Raw genomic sequence first — 17,679 nt, 5'->3', positions numbered from 1 at the left:
AATGAGTATAGAACAATACAGCAAGTAAGGTAGTAAAAACAGGATCACAAAAGTACATAATGCAGCATTAAGGTAACTGGTGTTGGTGCCAGGTAAAAGGTGAGAGAGTCAGCCGATCACAAAGAAGGATCTTGTTGCTGGGGTTTGGATCTTTGGGAAACTTAGATGGAGCATGTTGAAGTACTTGTCAAGCAGTAGAGATTTGAGGTCATGTTTGAAGCAAGAAAAGGATTAGTTACCGCGGAGATCCTTAGGGGTGAGTTCCAGATCCTTGGAGCATTTCCTGAGAAAGAGCATGCCTGGGATGATTTCTTCTTTGGCTTTGGAGGCATGAGAAGAAGGGCGTTGGAGCTTCTCAGTGGACTACAATTAACAATTCATCGGCTCTAGCAACCCCATGGGAACTAACAAAAATCCAACATAGTTTAAGGTAGGACCTGGGTTCCAAGGTGGATCATGAAGTTCAAACTTATGAAAGATGCATGTCTTAACAAAGATCGAGTGGAGAGTGTAAAAATATTTGGGAGACTTGAAAATAACCTGTGTAAAAAAATGAAATAATTTCCTCCTGCCTGTGGGGTCTCTAGTTATAATGGACTTTGTTGACGATCATCACCATGTTCCCAGGATCAGTATACACTTGTGATAAAAGTAGTTTGTATTTAATTAAAGTATGTGAATAGAAGGTAAGCTGACCATGTCGTGCACTGTTTGTTATTCTTTTTTAGCTTTGATGTGGAAAATGGCCCTTCACCGATTCGCAGTCCATTGGACCCACAAGCCAGCCCTGGCTCAGGACTTGTTCTGCACACAAACTTTCCAAGTCACAATCAACGTCGGGAGTCATTTCTTTATCGATCAGACAGCGACTATGACTTATCACCAAAGACTATGTCTAGGAACACCTCTGTTGTCAATGAACAGTAAGTGTGCAACCTTTATCCCATTGTATTGTACAAATCAGGTGTGCTTCTTAGGCAATTAACTCTTTAAATGTGCTTTCTGCCAAAGTTTCTGAAATCCTCTGCCATGTTCAGCCATTCAATCTAAATGAACATCAAGGCCATATTATAGAAAGTTCCACAGAGGCACAACAGGCAAGTGCACCCACTTTCTGCCACCTTCTGTGCCCATGTTGCAGAATGGGCCACAGACGCTTGTGCAGCCCATTCTGTAATACATATCATGCCAGCACTCCATGTGCACTGGGGCTCTACCCCAAGAGGGAATTCCTGCATGTGCAAGGGGGCGTGGCCCCATGCAAATGAAAAAATCCTTTCACTTTGCGCCTGTGCCATATCAGAGAGGCAGCGGCAACAACACAGAAACCATTGGGATGCGCACCAACTATGCGCCACATAGACGCAAGGGCACACTTTCTGGTGGGTATATCGGGGTCTCAGGAAACCCTACACATCCTCTTTCATGGGGGTGCAGACAACCTCTTCACCAGCCTGCACAGGCATTCCTTATCCACCTATAAACCTGAGGCCTGGTTTGCAACCTCAGTGAAATGCAGAGACCAGCAGCTTTTAACAGCCGGTCCACCTTTCACCAATGTGGTGTTTTCAATGTAGACCTGTGTTTGTGTCTGCATTAGGGCCACTGCATTAGCTATGATATGGCACTCTTTCCTGGTACAGTACACCATTTCTATAATATGGCCCATGGGTCAATTATAAGAGCCAAGTTAAGCCTTCTCCAGCCTTCTTGTATTACTGATCCTAATATTACATCTACATGTCCTTGAATTATAACACACTTTAACTGCTAGACATATCCCCATATCGAGTGAAATCAAGGGTCAAATTGCAAAATAACTCATTAACTAGTCCCCTGTGAGTTTTTCAGTCGGTGACACAATGAAAGATAGGCTTATTTTGTAAGGAACTGAGAGTGCAAATCTAAAAAATAATCTGAATAACAAGAACCTCCTGTTCAAGTCGCCTCCTAGTTTGTGTGTTTCAACACAAATATCAAACCTAAAGCTGTATTTCTTATGAATTATATTTTTTTATATATATTTCTTTTTTGTAGTGTTTGTGTAGAATCATTTTTACTATATATCAAACCAGTGCATAATTATATAATAGTAAATATCAAGCTACAAAGAGAAAAATTGGAATGCAATTTAAAAAACAACCACTCAACAGTCAATAAGTACATTTTAAGGCTCTTTAAACCCCACATGAAGAAGGACAAAAAAATAGGAATGGATGCTCCATACTGTGGTGGCAAAGAGGAATCAGAAGGAACATGCATTGAGGTAGAGAGAGCAGAAAACATGGACAGAATAGAAATCCCTCACAAGGTTAAGACAACAATCACATAACTGTGGCTCTTGAAGATCACAACTAGATTTCTGAATTGTACTGAAGAAAATGCAAATGAAAAAGAAAAACATTTTTGGCCTCCTGGTTTTTAGACCTCTGCTGGGAGTGAGTCTCTCTAACAGTTTCACCAACTGTGAGCTTCGGCTTACCAGGGTTCAGAGCTGTAACCATCAGAGCCTACCTTTTAAAATAAGGCAAGCTGAAGCATGCAGATGGAATGAAGGCGCTGTGAACATGTGTATAGGCGGGGAGGGGGACTACTTCATCTCAGCTTGGCATCTGTGCACATGTGTGGTATTGACGGGATCCAGACTACATTATTTATGGCTGCCTAAGGCCTTATAATTGAATTGGAAATCCAAATAGAAGTTTTCCCTCACTTTCTGAACATTGAGTTATTGAGTGTAATTTGCTGCATGGTAGAGTTCTTAACTTCTAGGGAAGTGGCGCAGTGGCCAGGGTGACTGTCTTCGGATCCTGGGGCTCACGGTTCGATCCCGGTGCCTGCGGCAGATCAGCCCAGCACCATGTGACTCTGGGCAATAGCTTGCTTAATCTTCCCGACGGCCTCCAGTGCTGGGACATCTCTCCGGAGGTAGCTGTGCGCTTTACAAATACGGGACATTTACATTCTACCCATAGCTGCCTCCTGCATCAGCATGGACCACTCTGCCTCGTTACACTGAGAGTCAAGTACTAAAGTGGAAACGTGTTCCTGTGTTTGAGGGTCCATACTACACGGCCCAAGGACACTAGAAACAAAAGACCTAAGTTGTCATAATTGGAGTCCAGTATCTTCGGATTTCCCTTGGTCGGTCCAACCCAAATTTCTCTCATTAATGTTCAAGTTGGAATCTCCAGACCTCTGCACTGCACTTTCAGATTGAGATCAATATAATGCACGTTACATAGGTAGTCTCCAAACCAAATGTGACAATTATAATGTACTCATTGTTTTGAGGCCCTTTGGGCCTTTGGCTTCTGGAATTAAATAACATGCATCACGCACAGTTCATTTCAGAAGCCTCCCTCCCAGCAATGAATGTGATTTGAGATTGTTTGCCTAAACTCATAATCCGCATGGATATGAATACAAAAACACGCATGTCCTACAAAATCTGCTCAACTTTCATATATTTGTAACTCTGATATTTATCAAAGTCGGATTAGAGAATGACAGGGCTATTTCCTCACAGGGAAACCATCCATGGAACTTATCCTTCTTAAAAAGAATAAACCCTGCCAACCCAATGTCAAGAAAAGAGCGTACGGTGGGGGGAGGCGGTGGAGAAGGCATTAGTGAAACTGAAAGACTCAACCATAGGTCCATCTTTAAAGGTTGCAGTCATGAACCTGTATAGATGGACAACAACCTAGGTGGGATTTGAGATCTGAGGAAAACAGAGCCAATCACCCAAAGCTTACAAAGGAATAATGCATGGCTGTTTCTTATTTTCAGCTCTGTTTAATATCTTTATATGACTATAGTGTGCTGCGTTGATCGTATGGACAAGTGAATTCTTGATTATAATACTTAAGTAGCTATAGAAAGCTAAATTTAAACAAATAAAGAGTTATATTTAAAAACCTATACAATTGAATACAACAGTTTAATTAGATGTATGGAGTTGTCACCGGTTACATTAAACAAGATCTAAACATTTTAATATTGCACTGACAAATAAAGGAGATTGATTCATAAAAGAATAGCTAATCACATCTTTAAGAGTCCTTTTCTCAACTCTTTAACCCCTTCGCTGCGGGGTGTTTTCCCCCCGCTGTGCGGGGGGGTAAGGGGGTCCGCGCCCAGCGCCGCCGTGCTGGTGAGGAGCTCAGCTCGTCTCGGCCAAACCCGTTTTTAGAACGTTGAGCACAGCGGGGAAATTAGCCCCGTGTGCGAACGTTCCAACGGCCGTGACGAGCTGCCCCTCATGACGAGCTGAGCTCGTGAGCAGCACCCATGAGTTAAAAGGTGTCCAGAGATTTCCTCCAAACCTTTCCAACTTTGCATATGTGCTGCACCATACAGCACACATGCACAATGCTAAAGTGTTAAACTTTGACAAAGCATAAAATTTTGTGCTGGTAAGGTAGCCTCCAGCAACCTAGGCAGGACATCAGCCACACATCTTATTTTAGTAGATATGGCGCTGTTGTGCTCTTTCCTTTTCACGAAACAGCACAGCAACTTTCTGTTCTGTATGAAAACTTAGAAAAGTTGCCCCAGTGTTTCTCAAGCACTCCGTATGTATAATTTACCAGTATGGATGACATGTGACTCCTACATACCAGTGTGGATGACATGTGACTCCTACACCTTCTCGTCCTCGGTGTCCTAAGTAACATTTCTTAAACATCGATTGGCATACTTGTATGAGGCATGGTCTCAGTACAATATGTTTGTGATGTAAAAACGCTATTACCCTTTACATTGTGCTGATTAGTGCTGTAAAATAAAACACTTGAGTGAGCTGTAATGGAGAGATGCCTACAAAGACTGTCGCATTGGGCGCCACCAAGTCTAAAACTGGTGCTGTGTAAATCAATATTTTGGCAGCGATATTGAGGAACCACACCAGAAAAAATATAAGATTTCTTATTTCACTAGTAAGTAGTTATTGCTATTCCCTAAAATAACACATTTGAAGGAATGCACGCAAGAGCTACACTACGTAAACACTCACAATGTTGTTATAGTTTTTACTCTGACCTGAGGCATCTTGTCAGTAGTACACTCTGGGCACTTAACAAAGAGAGGCGTTGTAGCATCAGCCTTAGAAAATGTTCACTTAACTGTGGCCTGTCAAATATTATAGCAACAGCTTTCGATCTTTTAACTAAGTTACACAACTTTTCTGATTTTAATTGGAACAGGGCTTTGGAAAAAGTACAACCCAAAACCTACAGCCTCAAGATTGGGATATATCTCCAAAAGGGGGAAACATCTGGAAAAATAATGTACATTGAGAAGACTGAATAGTAGTCCTTGTATAGATCTTTTGCACATTAACATCTTTGGAATTATAAAGTACAGAAGCTTTCGCTGCCTTCTCAGCCTGTGGAATGAATATGGTATACATTTGTCCAGGGCTGAAAGCCAATGGCATGTTCTTCTTACAATAGAAATTAATCTTGGTCACTGACTGCACACGGTTCTGTCTAGATCCTAATTTCATAAGAGTAAAACCCACTTGTTCGCCCTCACCCTTACAAGAGATCTAAACTCACGCTGCCTCATTTGCATGGCCACGCCCTTCAGTTTGTACCTTGAACTCCATCTTTGTGGACCAAAAATGTTTAAGTAGCTTTTATCGAATGAATGAAAGCCCCGCAGCGGGAATCTACAATCTGCCATGGAAATGGTTAAGATGTCAGTAATTTAGAATAGTTTGTATTGGTATCAAAACACACTGACCCGCGCATGGCTTGTACAAAAACAAAAAAAAAAGGCTTTGCACTCATTAAAAGTACATATACTGTGTGAATTGAGGAAACTATTGTAAAAGAAACAGAACAATGCCTATTAAATAACATAGATGTCTGGGTGAAAATATACACAATTTTGTTGTTGAAACTAGATGAAAATGTAATGAAGTGTTTACAGTTCATAGAGAATTCGCAGTTTTAGAAAGAGTGTTCCCTATCTGGACTTAAGGAAATCTCAAACATCTATGTCAGTGAAAAAATTTAAAATCTAATCCTAGGCCCAGGCGCAGACTAAAACAAACGCCCCCGAATCACCAGCATTAATTGTTTGGATTGTTGGAACTGCATTGCCTTTTTATCAATCCTTTAGTTACAGAGAAGGACCAAGGGAGCAGGCTGTGTCTTTTCACATCTGCCAGGGTGCTGATCGTCTTGCTGACGCCAGAAAGCCTGGTCCTGTCAGCTCTGCTGGTCAGTGTTCACCTGGCAGTTCTAGGTCTGGAGAAAGAGATATCTGTTGTCAGATCTATGTCAACAACACCAGGACAGTGAAAGAAGTGCCTGGGGGCTGCTGAACAAAGGATGCCCATCGACTATTTAAAAAAAACAACAAGTGATGGACTGAATGTGGATCAATGTCACACACTCCCCCAGTCAAAAGATCTGGGCCCAAATCCATCGTTTTTTTGCACTCCACACCACCCTGGGTCAGATAATGGCTTTATGCAAATCAGCTCTGACCCTGTTGCCCCATGGGAACAGTCCAGTCCGAACTACAACAGCCATATCTTTCCCAGACCGGAATCAAGCATCCGAGGACCGGACCGGTTTCGAGGTAACACCTCTCTTCAGCCTGGCTAGCTTGACTCCAAGTGGTGTGGAGTGCCTGGGACCCACGTCTGGGCATCCCCAGCGCACTTAGGGCGGCAATTGCAAAAAACAACAAGTGATGGACTGAATGTGGATCAATGTCACACACTCCCCCAGTCAAAAGATCTGGGCCCAAATCCATCGTTTTTTTGCACTCCACACCACCCTGGGTCAGATAATGGCTTTATGCAAATCAGCTCTGACCCTGTTGCCCCATGGGAACAGTCCAGTCCGAACTACAACAGCCATATCTTTCCCAGACCGGAATCAAGCATCCGAGGACCGGACCGGACCGGTTTCGAGGTAACACCTCTCTTCAGCCCGGCTAGCTTGACTCCAAGTGGTGTGGAGTGCCTGGGACCCACGTCTGGGCATCCCCAGCGCACTTAGGGCGGCAATTGCAAAAAACAACAAGTGATGGACTGAATGTGGATCAATGTCACACACTCCCCCAGTCAAAAGATCTGGGCCCAAATCCATCGTTTTTTTGCACTCCACACCACCCTGGGTCAGATAATGGCTTTATGCAAATCAGCTCTGACCCTGTTGCCCCATGGGAACAGTCCAGTCCGAACTACAACAGCCATATCTTTCCCAGACCGGAATCAAGCATCCGAGGACCGGACCGGTTTCGAGGTAACACCTCTCTTCAGCCCGGCTAGCTTGACTCCAAGTGGTGTGGAGTGCCTGGGACCCACGTCTGGGCATCCCCAGCGCACTTAGGGCGGCAATTGCAAAAAACAACAAGTGATGGACTGAATGTGGATCAATGTCACACACTCCCCCAGTCAAAAGATCTGGGCCCAAATCCATCGTTTTTTTGCACTCCACACCACCCTGGGTCAGATAATGGCTTTATGCAAATCAGCTCTGACCCTGTTGCCCCATGGGAACAGTCCAGTCCGAACTACAACAGCCATATCTTTCCCAGACCGGAATCAAGCATCCGAGGACCGGACCGGTTTCGAGGTAACACCTCTCTTCAGCCCGGCTAGCTTGACTCCAAGTGGTGTGGAGTGCCTGGGACCCACGTCTGGGCATCCCCAGCGCACTTAGGGCGGCAATTGCAAAAAACAACAAGTGATGGACTGAATGTGGATCAATGTCACACACTCCCCCAGTCAAAAGATCTGGGCCCAAATCCATCGTTTTTTTGCACTCCACACCACCCTGGGTCAGATAATGGCTTTATGCAAATCAGCTCTGACCCTGTTGCCCCATGGGAACAGTCCAGTCCGAACTACAACAGCCATATCTTTCCCAGACCGGAATCAAGCATCCGAGGACCGGACCGGTTTCGAGGTAACACCTCTCTTCAGCCCGGCTAGCTTGACTCCAAGTGGTGTGGAGTGCCTGGGACCCACGTCTGGGCATCCCCAGCGCACTTAGGGCGGCAATTGCAAAAAACAACAAGTGATGGACTGAATGTGGATCAATGTCACACACTCCCCCAGTCAAAAGATCTGGGCCCAAATCCATCGTTTTTTTGCACTCCACACCACCCTGGGTCAGATAATGGCTTTATGCAAATCAGCTCTGACCCTGTTGCCCCATGGGAACAGTCCAGTCCGAACTACAACAGCCATATCTTTCCCAGACCGGAATCAAGCATCCGAGGACCGGACCGGTTTCGAGGTAACACCTCTCTTCAGCCCGGCTAGCTTGACTCCAAGTGGTGTGGAGTGCCTGGGACCCACGTCTGGGCATCCCCAGCGCACTTAGGGCGGCAATTGCAAAAAACAACAAGTGATGGACTGAATGTGGATCAATGTCACACACTCCCCCAGTCAAAAGATCTGGGCCCAAATCCATCGTTTTTTTGCACTCCACACCACCCTGGGTCAGATAATGGCTTTATGCAAATCAGCTCTGACCCTGTTGCCCCATGGGAACAGTCCAGTCCGAACTACAACAGCCATATCTTTCCCAGACCGGAATCAAGCATCCGAGGACCGGACCGGTTTCGAGGTAACACCTCTCTTCAGCCCGGCTAGCTTGACTCCAAGTGGTGTGGAGTGCCTGGGACCCACGTCTGGGCATCCCCAGAGCACTTAGGGCGGCAATTGCAAAAAACAACAAGTGATGGACTGAATGTGGATCAATGTCACACACTCCCCCAGTCAAAAGATCTGGGCCCAAATCCATCGTTTTTTTGCACTCCACACCACCCTGGGTCAGATAATGGCTTTATGCAAATCAGCTCTGACCCTGTTGCCCCATGGGAACAGTCCAGTCCGAACTACAACAGCCATATCTTTCCCAGACCGGAATCAAGCATCCGAGGACCGGACCGGTTTCGAGGTAACACCTCTCTTCAGCCCGGCTAGCTTGACTCCAAGTGGTGTGGAGTGCCTGGGACCCACGTCTGGGCATCCCCAGCGCACTTAGGGCGGCAATTGCAAAAAACAACAAGTGATGGACTGAATGTGGATCAATGTCACACACTCCCCCAGTCAAAAGATCTGGGCCCAAATCCATCGTTTTTTTGCACTCCACACCACCCTGGGTCAGATAATGGCTTTATGCAAATCAGCTCTGACCCTGTTGCCCCATGGGAACAGTCCAGTCCGAACTACAACAGCCATATCTTTCCCAGACCGGAATCAAGCATCCGAGGACCGGACCGGTTTCGAGGTAACATCTCTCTTCAGCCCGGCTAGCTTGACTCCAAGTGGTGTGGAGTGCCTGGGACCCACGTCTGGGCATCCCCAGCGCACTTAGGGCGGCAATTGCAAAAAACAACAAGTGATGGATTGAATGTGGATCAATGTCACACACTCCCCCAGTCAAAAGATCTGGGCCCAAATCCATCGTTTTTTTGCACTCCACACCACCCTGGGTCAGATAATGGCTTTATGCAAATCAGCTCTGAACCTGTTGCCCCATGGGAACAGTCCAGTCCGAACTACAACAGCCATATCTTTCCCAGACCGGAATCAAGCATCCGAGGACCGGACCGGTTTCGAGGTAACACCTCTCTTCAGCCCGGCTAGCTTGACTCCAAGTGGTGTGGAGTGCCTGGGACCCACGTCTGGGCATCCCCAGCGCACTTAGGGCGGCAATTGCAAAAAACAACAAGTCAAGGAGTCAAGCTAGCCGGGCTGAAGAGAGGTGTTACCTCGAAACCGGTCCGGTCCTCGGATGCTTGATTCCGGTCTGGGAAAGATATGGCTGTTGTAGTTCGGACTGGACTGTTCCCATGGGGCAACAGGGTCAGAGCTGATTTGCATAAAGCCATTATCTGACCCAGGGTGGTGTGGAGTGCAAAAAAACGATGGATTTGGGCCCAGATCTTTTGACTGGGGGAGTGTGTGACATTGATCCACATTCAGTCCATCACTTGTTCTTTTTTGCAATTGCCGCCCTAAGTGCGCTGGGGATGCCCAGACGTGGGTCCCAGGCACTCCACACCACTTGGAGTCAAGCTAGCCGGGCTGAAGAGAGGTGTTACCTCGAAACCGGTCCGGTCCTCGGATGCTTGATTCCGGTCTGGGAAAGATATGGCTGTTGTAGTTCGGACTGGACTGTTCCCATGGGGCAACAGGGTCAGAGCTGATTTGCATAAAGCCATTATCTGACCCAGGGTGGTGTGGAGTGCAAAAAAACGATGGATTTGGGCCCAGATCTTTTGACTGGGGGAGTGTGTGACATTGATCCACATTCAGTCCATCACTTGTTCTTTTTTGCAATTGCCGCCCTAAGTGCGCTGGGGATGCCCAGACGTGGGTCCCAGGCACTCCACACCACTTGGAGTCAAGCTAGCCGGGCTGAAGAGAGGTGTTACCTCGAAACCGGTCCGGTCCTCGGATGCTTGATTCCGGTCTGGGAAAGATATGGCTGTTGTAGTTCGGACTGGACTGTTCCCATGGGGCAACAGGGTCAGAGCTGATTTGCATAAAGCCATTATCTGACCCAGGGTGGTGTGGAGTGCAAAAAAACGATGGATTTGGGCCCAGATCTTTTGACTGGGGGAGTGTGTGACATTGATCCACATTCAGTCCATCACTTGTTCTTTTTTGCATCGACTATTTAAGGCTTGCTGAGAAGAAATATCTACTTATCAAGGGCTTTGATTGTCCCAGTTCACTCCCAGTTAACGGGTCACCAGAGTAAGGACTGGTTAAGTACCAGTTAAGACTCTAAGGAGTTTGTTGTGTTATTTGGCATGTGGATCTCCGTCGTGACCTTGGTTATGCACGTCAAATACCCTGACATGTAAGTTGTTGAATGTGCACCGAGAGTAGATCTAAGATCTGAAATCTTAGGCAACAAGAGAAGAGACATTGAAACTTGATGTGGTATTCTTTTTGGCCCCAATTACGAGCTGCACAGCATTGGCGGGTTTAAAACTTTCCACCCGCAAACACTGGTACCATGTGGTAAGACCATGGAAATACTGTGCAATTAGGAGTTAAGCCACACATCAGTGCTTTGCAAGCAGGAGTCTGTGGCCTTGTTGGGGACCTAGACCCACATACTCAAATACAGGACCACATGGAAGCTAGGTATATGGGTGCATAACTGGTCCAGGGCACCTGTACCTAGCCCCTTTTATTAGCATGGTCACCTGACAGACGGCGCCTGTGTTGAATGGGTGTGGGGTGGGTGTTAGGTCTGTCCCTAGAGAGGGGCTGCTGCATGACATGTCCAACAGGACACTACATCCATCCCAAAATCCAAACGAAAAGGATGAAAAGGTTGCCAAGCCCCCCTTTACAATGTCTGGACAGTAATGCTGGGAAGCATGTGGCAGAGATTTGGTTCACACATGCTTTCAGGCTACTCGCCGTACTCCCACTGGACTTAGGGCAGAGACTTGGTTTGTGCATGCTTGAGTCTTACTCTCGAATCTCCTGCTGCGCTTGGGACAAAGACTCAGGGCCAGATTACCAACAAAATGCGATATATATCGCAAAATGCGCTTAGCACGTTTCCTGTTATCGCCGTCTATCGCTGGATCACATTGCCCTCTTAGCTGCGTATTATCAACGCTTTCCTAAGAGGCGATGTGCAAACCAGTGATAGCGGTGAGAAACCTGGAATAGCGGGAGAAATCCTGCAATAATTTGACAGCGATAAGAAAAACCTTGCTAATACGCAGGTATGTATTTATACCATTGATCCACCTTCCCTTGACAAGACTTGTAAGTCAAGTTTTAATGAGGTGTTAGATTCCTGCGATGACCGCGGTAAGCAGGACTTTTTCTATCGCTTCGCTGGTCTTGAGCCGTGTTGATGATACTGCGAAGTTGTGTTTCCTACAGTTTCCATGTATTTTAAGTCAGGAATGCCTGCTTTGCATGTCATTAGCGATAAATATCGCTGACATGCAAAGCAAGTAAAAAAAAGCTGCTATCTCAATAAAACAAGCGCTAAAGCATTTTAGCGCTTGCTTGATAATAGGGCGATAAAATATCGCCGCTTTTTCGGCAAAAAGTGCAGCAAAAGCTGCGATATTGCCCTTGTTAATATGCCCCTTAGTTTGTGCATGCTTGCGGATGACTCTCGGTTCTCCCGCTGTGCTTGGGGTAGAGACTCTGTGCATGCTTGTGGCTTACTTCCAGTTCTGTTGGGCTTGGGGCAGAGACTCTGTTTGTGCATGTTTGCAGCTTACTCCCAGTTCTCGAGGATTGGGGCAGAGATTCAGTTTGCGCCAGCTTGCAGCTTACTCCCAGTTCTCTTGGGCTTGGGGCAAAGCCTCTGTTTGCGCATGCTTATGGCTTACTCCCAGTTTTCCCACTGTGCTGTCACCAGGCCACCCTTGTTTCACCTCAGTGGCTTGTTCATGTGGATAGGTGTGCTCCAACAATTCCCAAAGTCTTTTAGGGCATGCCTTTCAGGCCTGCCCACTCTTGATCTTTTCTCCTTCTTGGCCTGGTCAGTCATCAGGTTTCCCATTGTGTACCGGTAGATCACACTTGCACTCCCTCCGCTTCTTTCTACTTGGTGCCTCGGCATGCACTTTCTTCTCAATGATACAATTGAAAGTTCTTGTTGCTAAAGTCTTTTCTTCTGGGTGCAGCAGCATGCACCATCTTCAGAACCGGCCAACAGGACCTCTTAGTGGTTGACTGTCTTTGTAATCCGGCCACCAACCTCTGGTGTTGGACTCCGGTCTGGTGATGATCAGGGCAGTTCTGATCTCCTCTTCTTCTTGAGTGCAGTGTGGTGTCCAGGCAGGTGTCACGTGTTCCCATCTGCCAGGATCTTCTTGGAGCTGCTACTTCATGGGTAGATGTGTGTCTGGCCCTCTGCCTTGAGTATCGTCCAGCTGCCTTACTCTTCTTATTTGGGTCAGTGTGGTGTCATGCCATGTGTCATATATTCCATCCTCAGGGTCTTTCTTGGAACTCTTACTCCATGGTGCTCCCTCTCCCAAGACTTTCTTCCATGGGCAGTAGGGTGCTGCGGTTGGGCGTCTTTTCTCTGCATGGCGCAGGACTTGCACCTTTAGGCCTTCCTACAGTCAGGCATGGTTGGTGAGATTTGGCATAGTATGCGTGAGGGTATGGGATGAAGCAGTCCTAGTGTCAGTCGCTGCTTTGTATGCTTATGTCCATCGTCTGGTCTGACCTCGCTTTCCTTGGACCTTCTTCCTGGGGTTGTGTCCATCTGGCCGCCTTGGACAGCCAGAATGGTGTCTCTGGGGTATGTAAACTCAGTCTCTTTAATGGTTGGACTGGTTAGGTTTCATTTCTTGCACTGGATTTCCTCTTGTGAGGCTTCCACACCTTCGTCATGCGGAAGCCATGGTCGGAGCGCTCTCCTCCCTTGTGCAACTCGACTTACCTATTCTTTTCCTCACCTCGTTGGGGAAACAGGCTCCTGTCTGCGTCCTGTCTGGAGCCGACTCACTGGCAGTGCCACAATGCAGTAGATGCCTCTCCTTCCAACTTGTCAGCTCTAGGCTGGGTTCTCTTGCTGGCTCTGCCACCCTGATTTGTTTGCACTGTCTCTCTTGGGCAGTGTCCCTACTTTTGTTACTCCTTTTAGCAGGTAATGACCTGGTGCAGTACCACTGCTCAGCAGTAGGGGTAGCATTTAATGCTGCAGTCCTTGGCCTTGGTGGCTAGGCTAAAACAGTCTGTTTGTGGGGCTTCAGCTGTTGGCAGTCTTACTTCCCCTGGGCGTGACCTGCAGGGGTTACAATCTGTTAGTACTACACCTGCGTCCGCTTGACGCTACTGTGGTGGCTTACAGTGTTGGAGCTGTCCTGTGCCCTTTTGGGTGAGGCATTGTGCCCCTTGTGTTGACCGTGTACCTCTGATATGTGAGGATACCAGGCCAACACGTGCAGTGTGCTTGGCCTCAATCTCGAGGTAGCAGCAGTTGGTCTAAAGTGCTGCACCTCTTTTGCTCTTCAATGGAGCTTAGCTGGTGCAGTTCCACTGCTCGCCTGTGGGGGAAGCAGAGCTGATGTTTATTGCTTCAGTTGCAGCTCCGAGGCAGTGTGCGCGACTGGGGAAACAGCTGTGGTGCCTGCGCTGGTAAATCCAGGGGGCGGGTATGAGCTTCAAGCGCTGACTAATCGACACAGGCCTGGAACATGAATTTGTGTGTATCCAGTTGAAGAATACCTATTGTTTTTATTGCGCATGTTGTAAATTCCTGCGCCACGTGTAGGCGTTCCGGCGCAGGGTGGGCGTTCCGGGGCAGGTGCGCCTCGCAAATGTGCCTGCGTGAAATCTACAAGATTTCACGCAGGCACTTGTGCGACGCTGCTACGTCAATTCCTTACGCCTGCTTGAAGCAGGCGTAAGGACTGACGCAGCACGTTAAGTATAGGGCACACGCGAGCATTGCTGGAGTCGTGTCGCGCTTGCGACGCGACTCCAGCGATGCACCGCCCTTACATCACGAGATGCGTCACGCATCTGCCTACCCTTGCGCCATGGTGCGCCGCATTGTAAATGCGGCGCATCCGCCGTGACGCAAGGTTAGTTTTGCGTGACGCATGTGTTCTGGCGCATCCCTGCTGATTTGCAGAGATGCGCCAGAACTCATAAATATGCCCCCTAGTATTCTTGTCCCATGACCCCTTTATTCTGATTGAACGTACCTCACCTCTTGATCACAGAGGACTTTATAGCTCACTGCGGTGGGGGAGGATGCCGCCTGCTTCAGGCCTGTCACAAACACCATGTGTCAAAAGGGGACAGGATAGCAGGATCCATAGAGAGCAGGCCTCAACACCCACTGGCTTTGTGTTTACCAGCTCCTGTGCTGGTCTGCCAGTTCTTCACTTTTTTTGTTACATCATTCACGGCTCCATCTAGTGGTGTTTTTGGCCTTGCTGCAGAGTTGTGGCATTCTCTCCTGGCAGCATGTCGTCAAGCTGCTCTCCTCTCTGCACCTTCTCTTATCGCAGTGCAACAGGATCGCTGTCATGGGTGAGATTGGCAGGCGGCGGGATCTGACCCACCTCGTCGCTATTGTGGCATCGTTGGGCCCTAAGCCCACATACTCAAATAAAAAGGGCCACACAGGCACTAGGTATATGGATGCATAACTGGCCAAGGGCACGTGCGTCCGGCCCCTTTTAATAGCAGGGTCACCTGACTGGTGATGGTTGTGTTGGAAGGGTGTGGGGAGGGTGTTAGGACTGCCCCTGGAGAGGGGCTGCTGCATCACGAGTCTAGCAGGACACTACAAAATCTAACTGGTAGCTGAATAGCTTGGATAGTTTTAACCTTGTTTTAGGTGGCCAAAGGCCTCATTAATAGTGTCCAATTAATCTATCAGGATTACAAGCTCCAGGGCAACACTGAAGATCTGTTTTTTTTAACAGGACATTATGAAAATGTGCTGGAGAAACTGTGGCCATAACATGAGGAAAACATATAGGAAGCATGCAAAAACATCTATTCCTTCATGTTATTTCCCTAAATCTTGTAATCAGTGATGAATCTCCTACCCTGAATTATAGATTCCCACTGCATCTGTCTTTCCGGGTGGGTGGTGGAATAGGCTGAATACCAGACCACTTGTAAAGGGCCCCAGGTTCAAATATAGCCCAGTTCAGCAAGGATATTTTCCACCATGGTGCCAATTACAAGTAGGTCAGTTACAACAGCCAAGACCCACAGTATTCCCGCAGATCATGTAATCTGAGTGGCCTGGTAACTCCTGTTAGCAACTCCATCAGGATCAATAGGGCACTCATAATGCGATCTCTGATGGTTGATTACTTTGTATTATAAGGGACCCTCCAAAGGAAGGACAAACTGAATGGTATGAATGCACTGGGAGTTAGAAAGGGCATCTTTCATCACCTATTTATTTAAGGTCTGCAGTAGCATCAGGGCTGGCCAACAGGACAGGAAAATCCGAGTCAGGAGGAAGTGGTCAACACACCACCTCCAGACTTTGGCTGCCCTGGAGGAGCAATAATCAGTGAGCTGCTGGGCAGTTATAGTTGATATATATATCGGCAATGCATTCAAAAGATAGGACTATGGTGCTGAAGTAAACTGGAATCGCTTGTGTGAAAAAGGTTTAATGTATAATGTAAATCACTGATTGACATGATGATATATTGATTCTACTGGTTTTAAACTAGATCTGTGAGAGCGACGCATTCCATAGAGTGGTGGTGACACTGTGTAGACTAACGGGCACTTAGCCCTGTACAGTAAGACACTGAGTCTAGTAACTTGCTTTATTGTATAAGTCACTAGCTTACCCGTCGCGCGTAGCTGCGATCTCAGAAGAAAGGAAATTCAAGTAAACTCGTTATGATAACATTAAATTTACATTGTGTCATTGTTATTGAAACGTATTCATTTTATTTTTGAAAACATTTCTAAGTGTGGCTTGAGCAGTGCGTCCCCGATTGGCTTCCAATCTTGGTTTTTGGTTGCTTGTTCGTTTGAGAAGAATGGGCTTGAGCAGTGCGTAATCGATCGGCTTCCAATCTTGATTCTCGTTGCTCGTTCATTTGAGAATTACGGGCTTGAGCAGTTTGTATTCGAACAGCTTCTAATCTTGCTTCCCGTTGCTTGTCTGTTTCTGATGCTCGTAATGCCTTTTTCTTTCGTGCTTCTGATGTAGATTGACCAATCGATTTCTGTTTGGGGTCATAACTGTCGACGATGCCCCGAAATTCACTGTCTATTTCAGTATTCTAAAGATTATGAGGGATTTAAAAAATTTTTTTTTACAGAAACCTTCGCGGGAGTGTACTCAACAACTTTCCAAAGTTACATGGCGATGCACGGATTCTCCAAATCTAGTCCACACACTTGCAGCGATTGTACTTGTGCTTTGTTGATGGTCATTGCAAAAGCAATTTGCACCATAAACTGTAAACTTTCAGTATTGTCAAGATTATGAGGGCCCTGGGGGGGGCCGATATTTAACAAATTTTTCTTTTTTCTTTGCTAGAAACCTTCGCGGGAGTGTACTCAACAACTTTTAACACATTTTATTTTTTCTGCCAGAAACCTTCGCGTGAATGGTGTAGTAATGCATAACGGACATACTTTCGTTTTTATTATATATATAGATTATAAAATGTTATGAGTGACTTATGATTCATACTTTGATGAATCAACCTTGCGCTATACTAAGATCTGTAATTGGCGCAACTAGAGTAGCGAGTAAGTCTATAATTAGTCAAACAGTAAAACCACCACATATGGTAATGCACAAGCATAATATGGCTGCTCAATAAAGTTGGTTCAAAACTTAACAAATGCATTGAACCACGTTACCCACAATGCACCAGTAATGCAATAAGGTGCTGCACTATATATATAGAAAGTGAGAAGGGACAAACTGTTACCGTGAGAAGGGACTTCTGTTCGAAACGCGTAGGAAGAGAATGTATGGTCTGCAATAAATAACATCTTAAAACAGCCAAGAGGTGTGCCGTGTAATTCATCTTGAGGGAAGATATTATTCCTACAGGCTCCAGGAACAAAGGGAGAGTTGGAACAATAAGTGGAGGTAGTGGTTGTTCTCCTGGGGCAGCACTCATCCTTCATCTTACAAACTCAATGTTTAAATTATTACAAATGTTGTTCATCAGTTAGGATGGTGCTAACTTATG

At 46.6% G+C, this 17,679-nt stretch overlaps 1 protein-coding gene across 2 annotated transcripts in view; it reads left to right on the top strand.

Moving 5' to 3' along the window:
- Nucleotides 1-17,679, top strand: part of PDE4B (phosphodiesterase 4B) — a 714,464-nt gene that overhangs the window by 421,973 nt on the left and 274,812 nt on the right. For both annotated transcript variants that reach the window (XM_078668953.1, XM_078668961.1), the window contains exon 2: nucleotides 729-923. In XM_078668953.1, coding sequence (XP_078525079.1) covers nucleotides 729-923 — 195 coding nt within the window. The remainder of the gene's footprint in view (nucleotides 1-728; nucleotides 924-17,679) is intronic.

The sequence above is a fragment of the Lissotriton helveticus genome, chromosome 1_2 (assembly GCF_964261635.1).
Source record: "Lissotriton helveticus chromosome 1_2, aLisHel1.1, whole genome shotgun sequence".
NCBI classification, from domain to species: Eukaryota; Metazoa; Chordata; class Amphibia; order Caudata; family Salamandridae; genus Lissotriton; species Lissotriton helveticus.
Note: the sequence above shows the minus strand (reverse complement) of the source record. Positions and strands in the feature narration are given on the sequence as shown.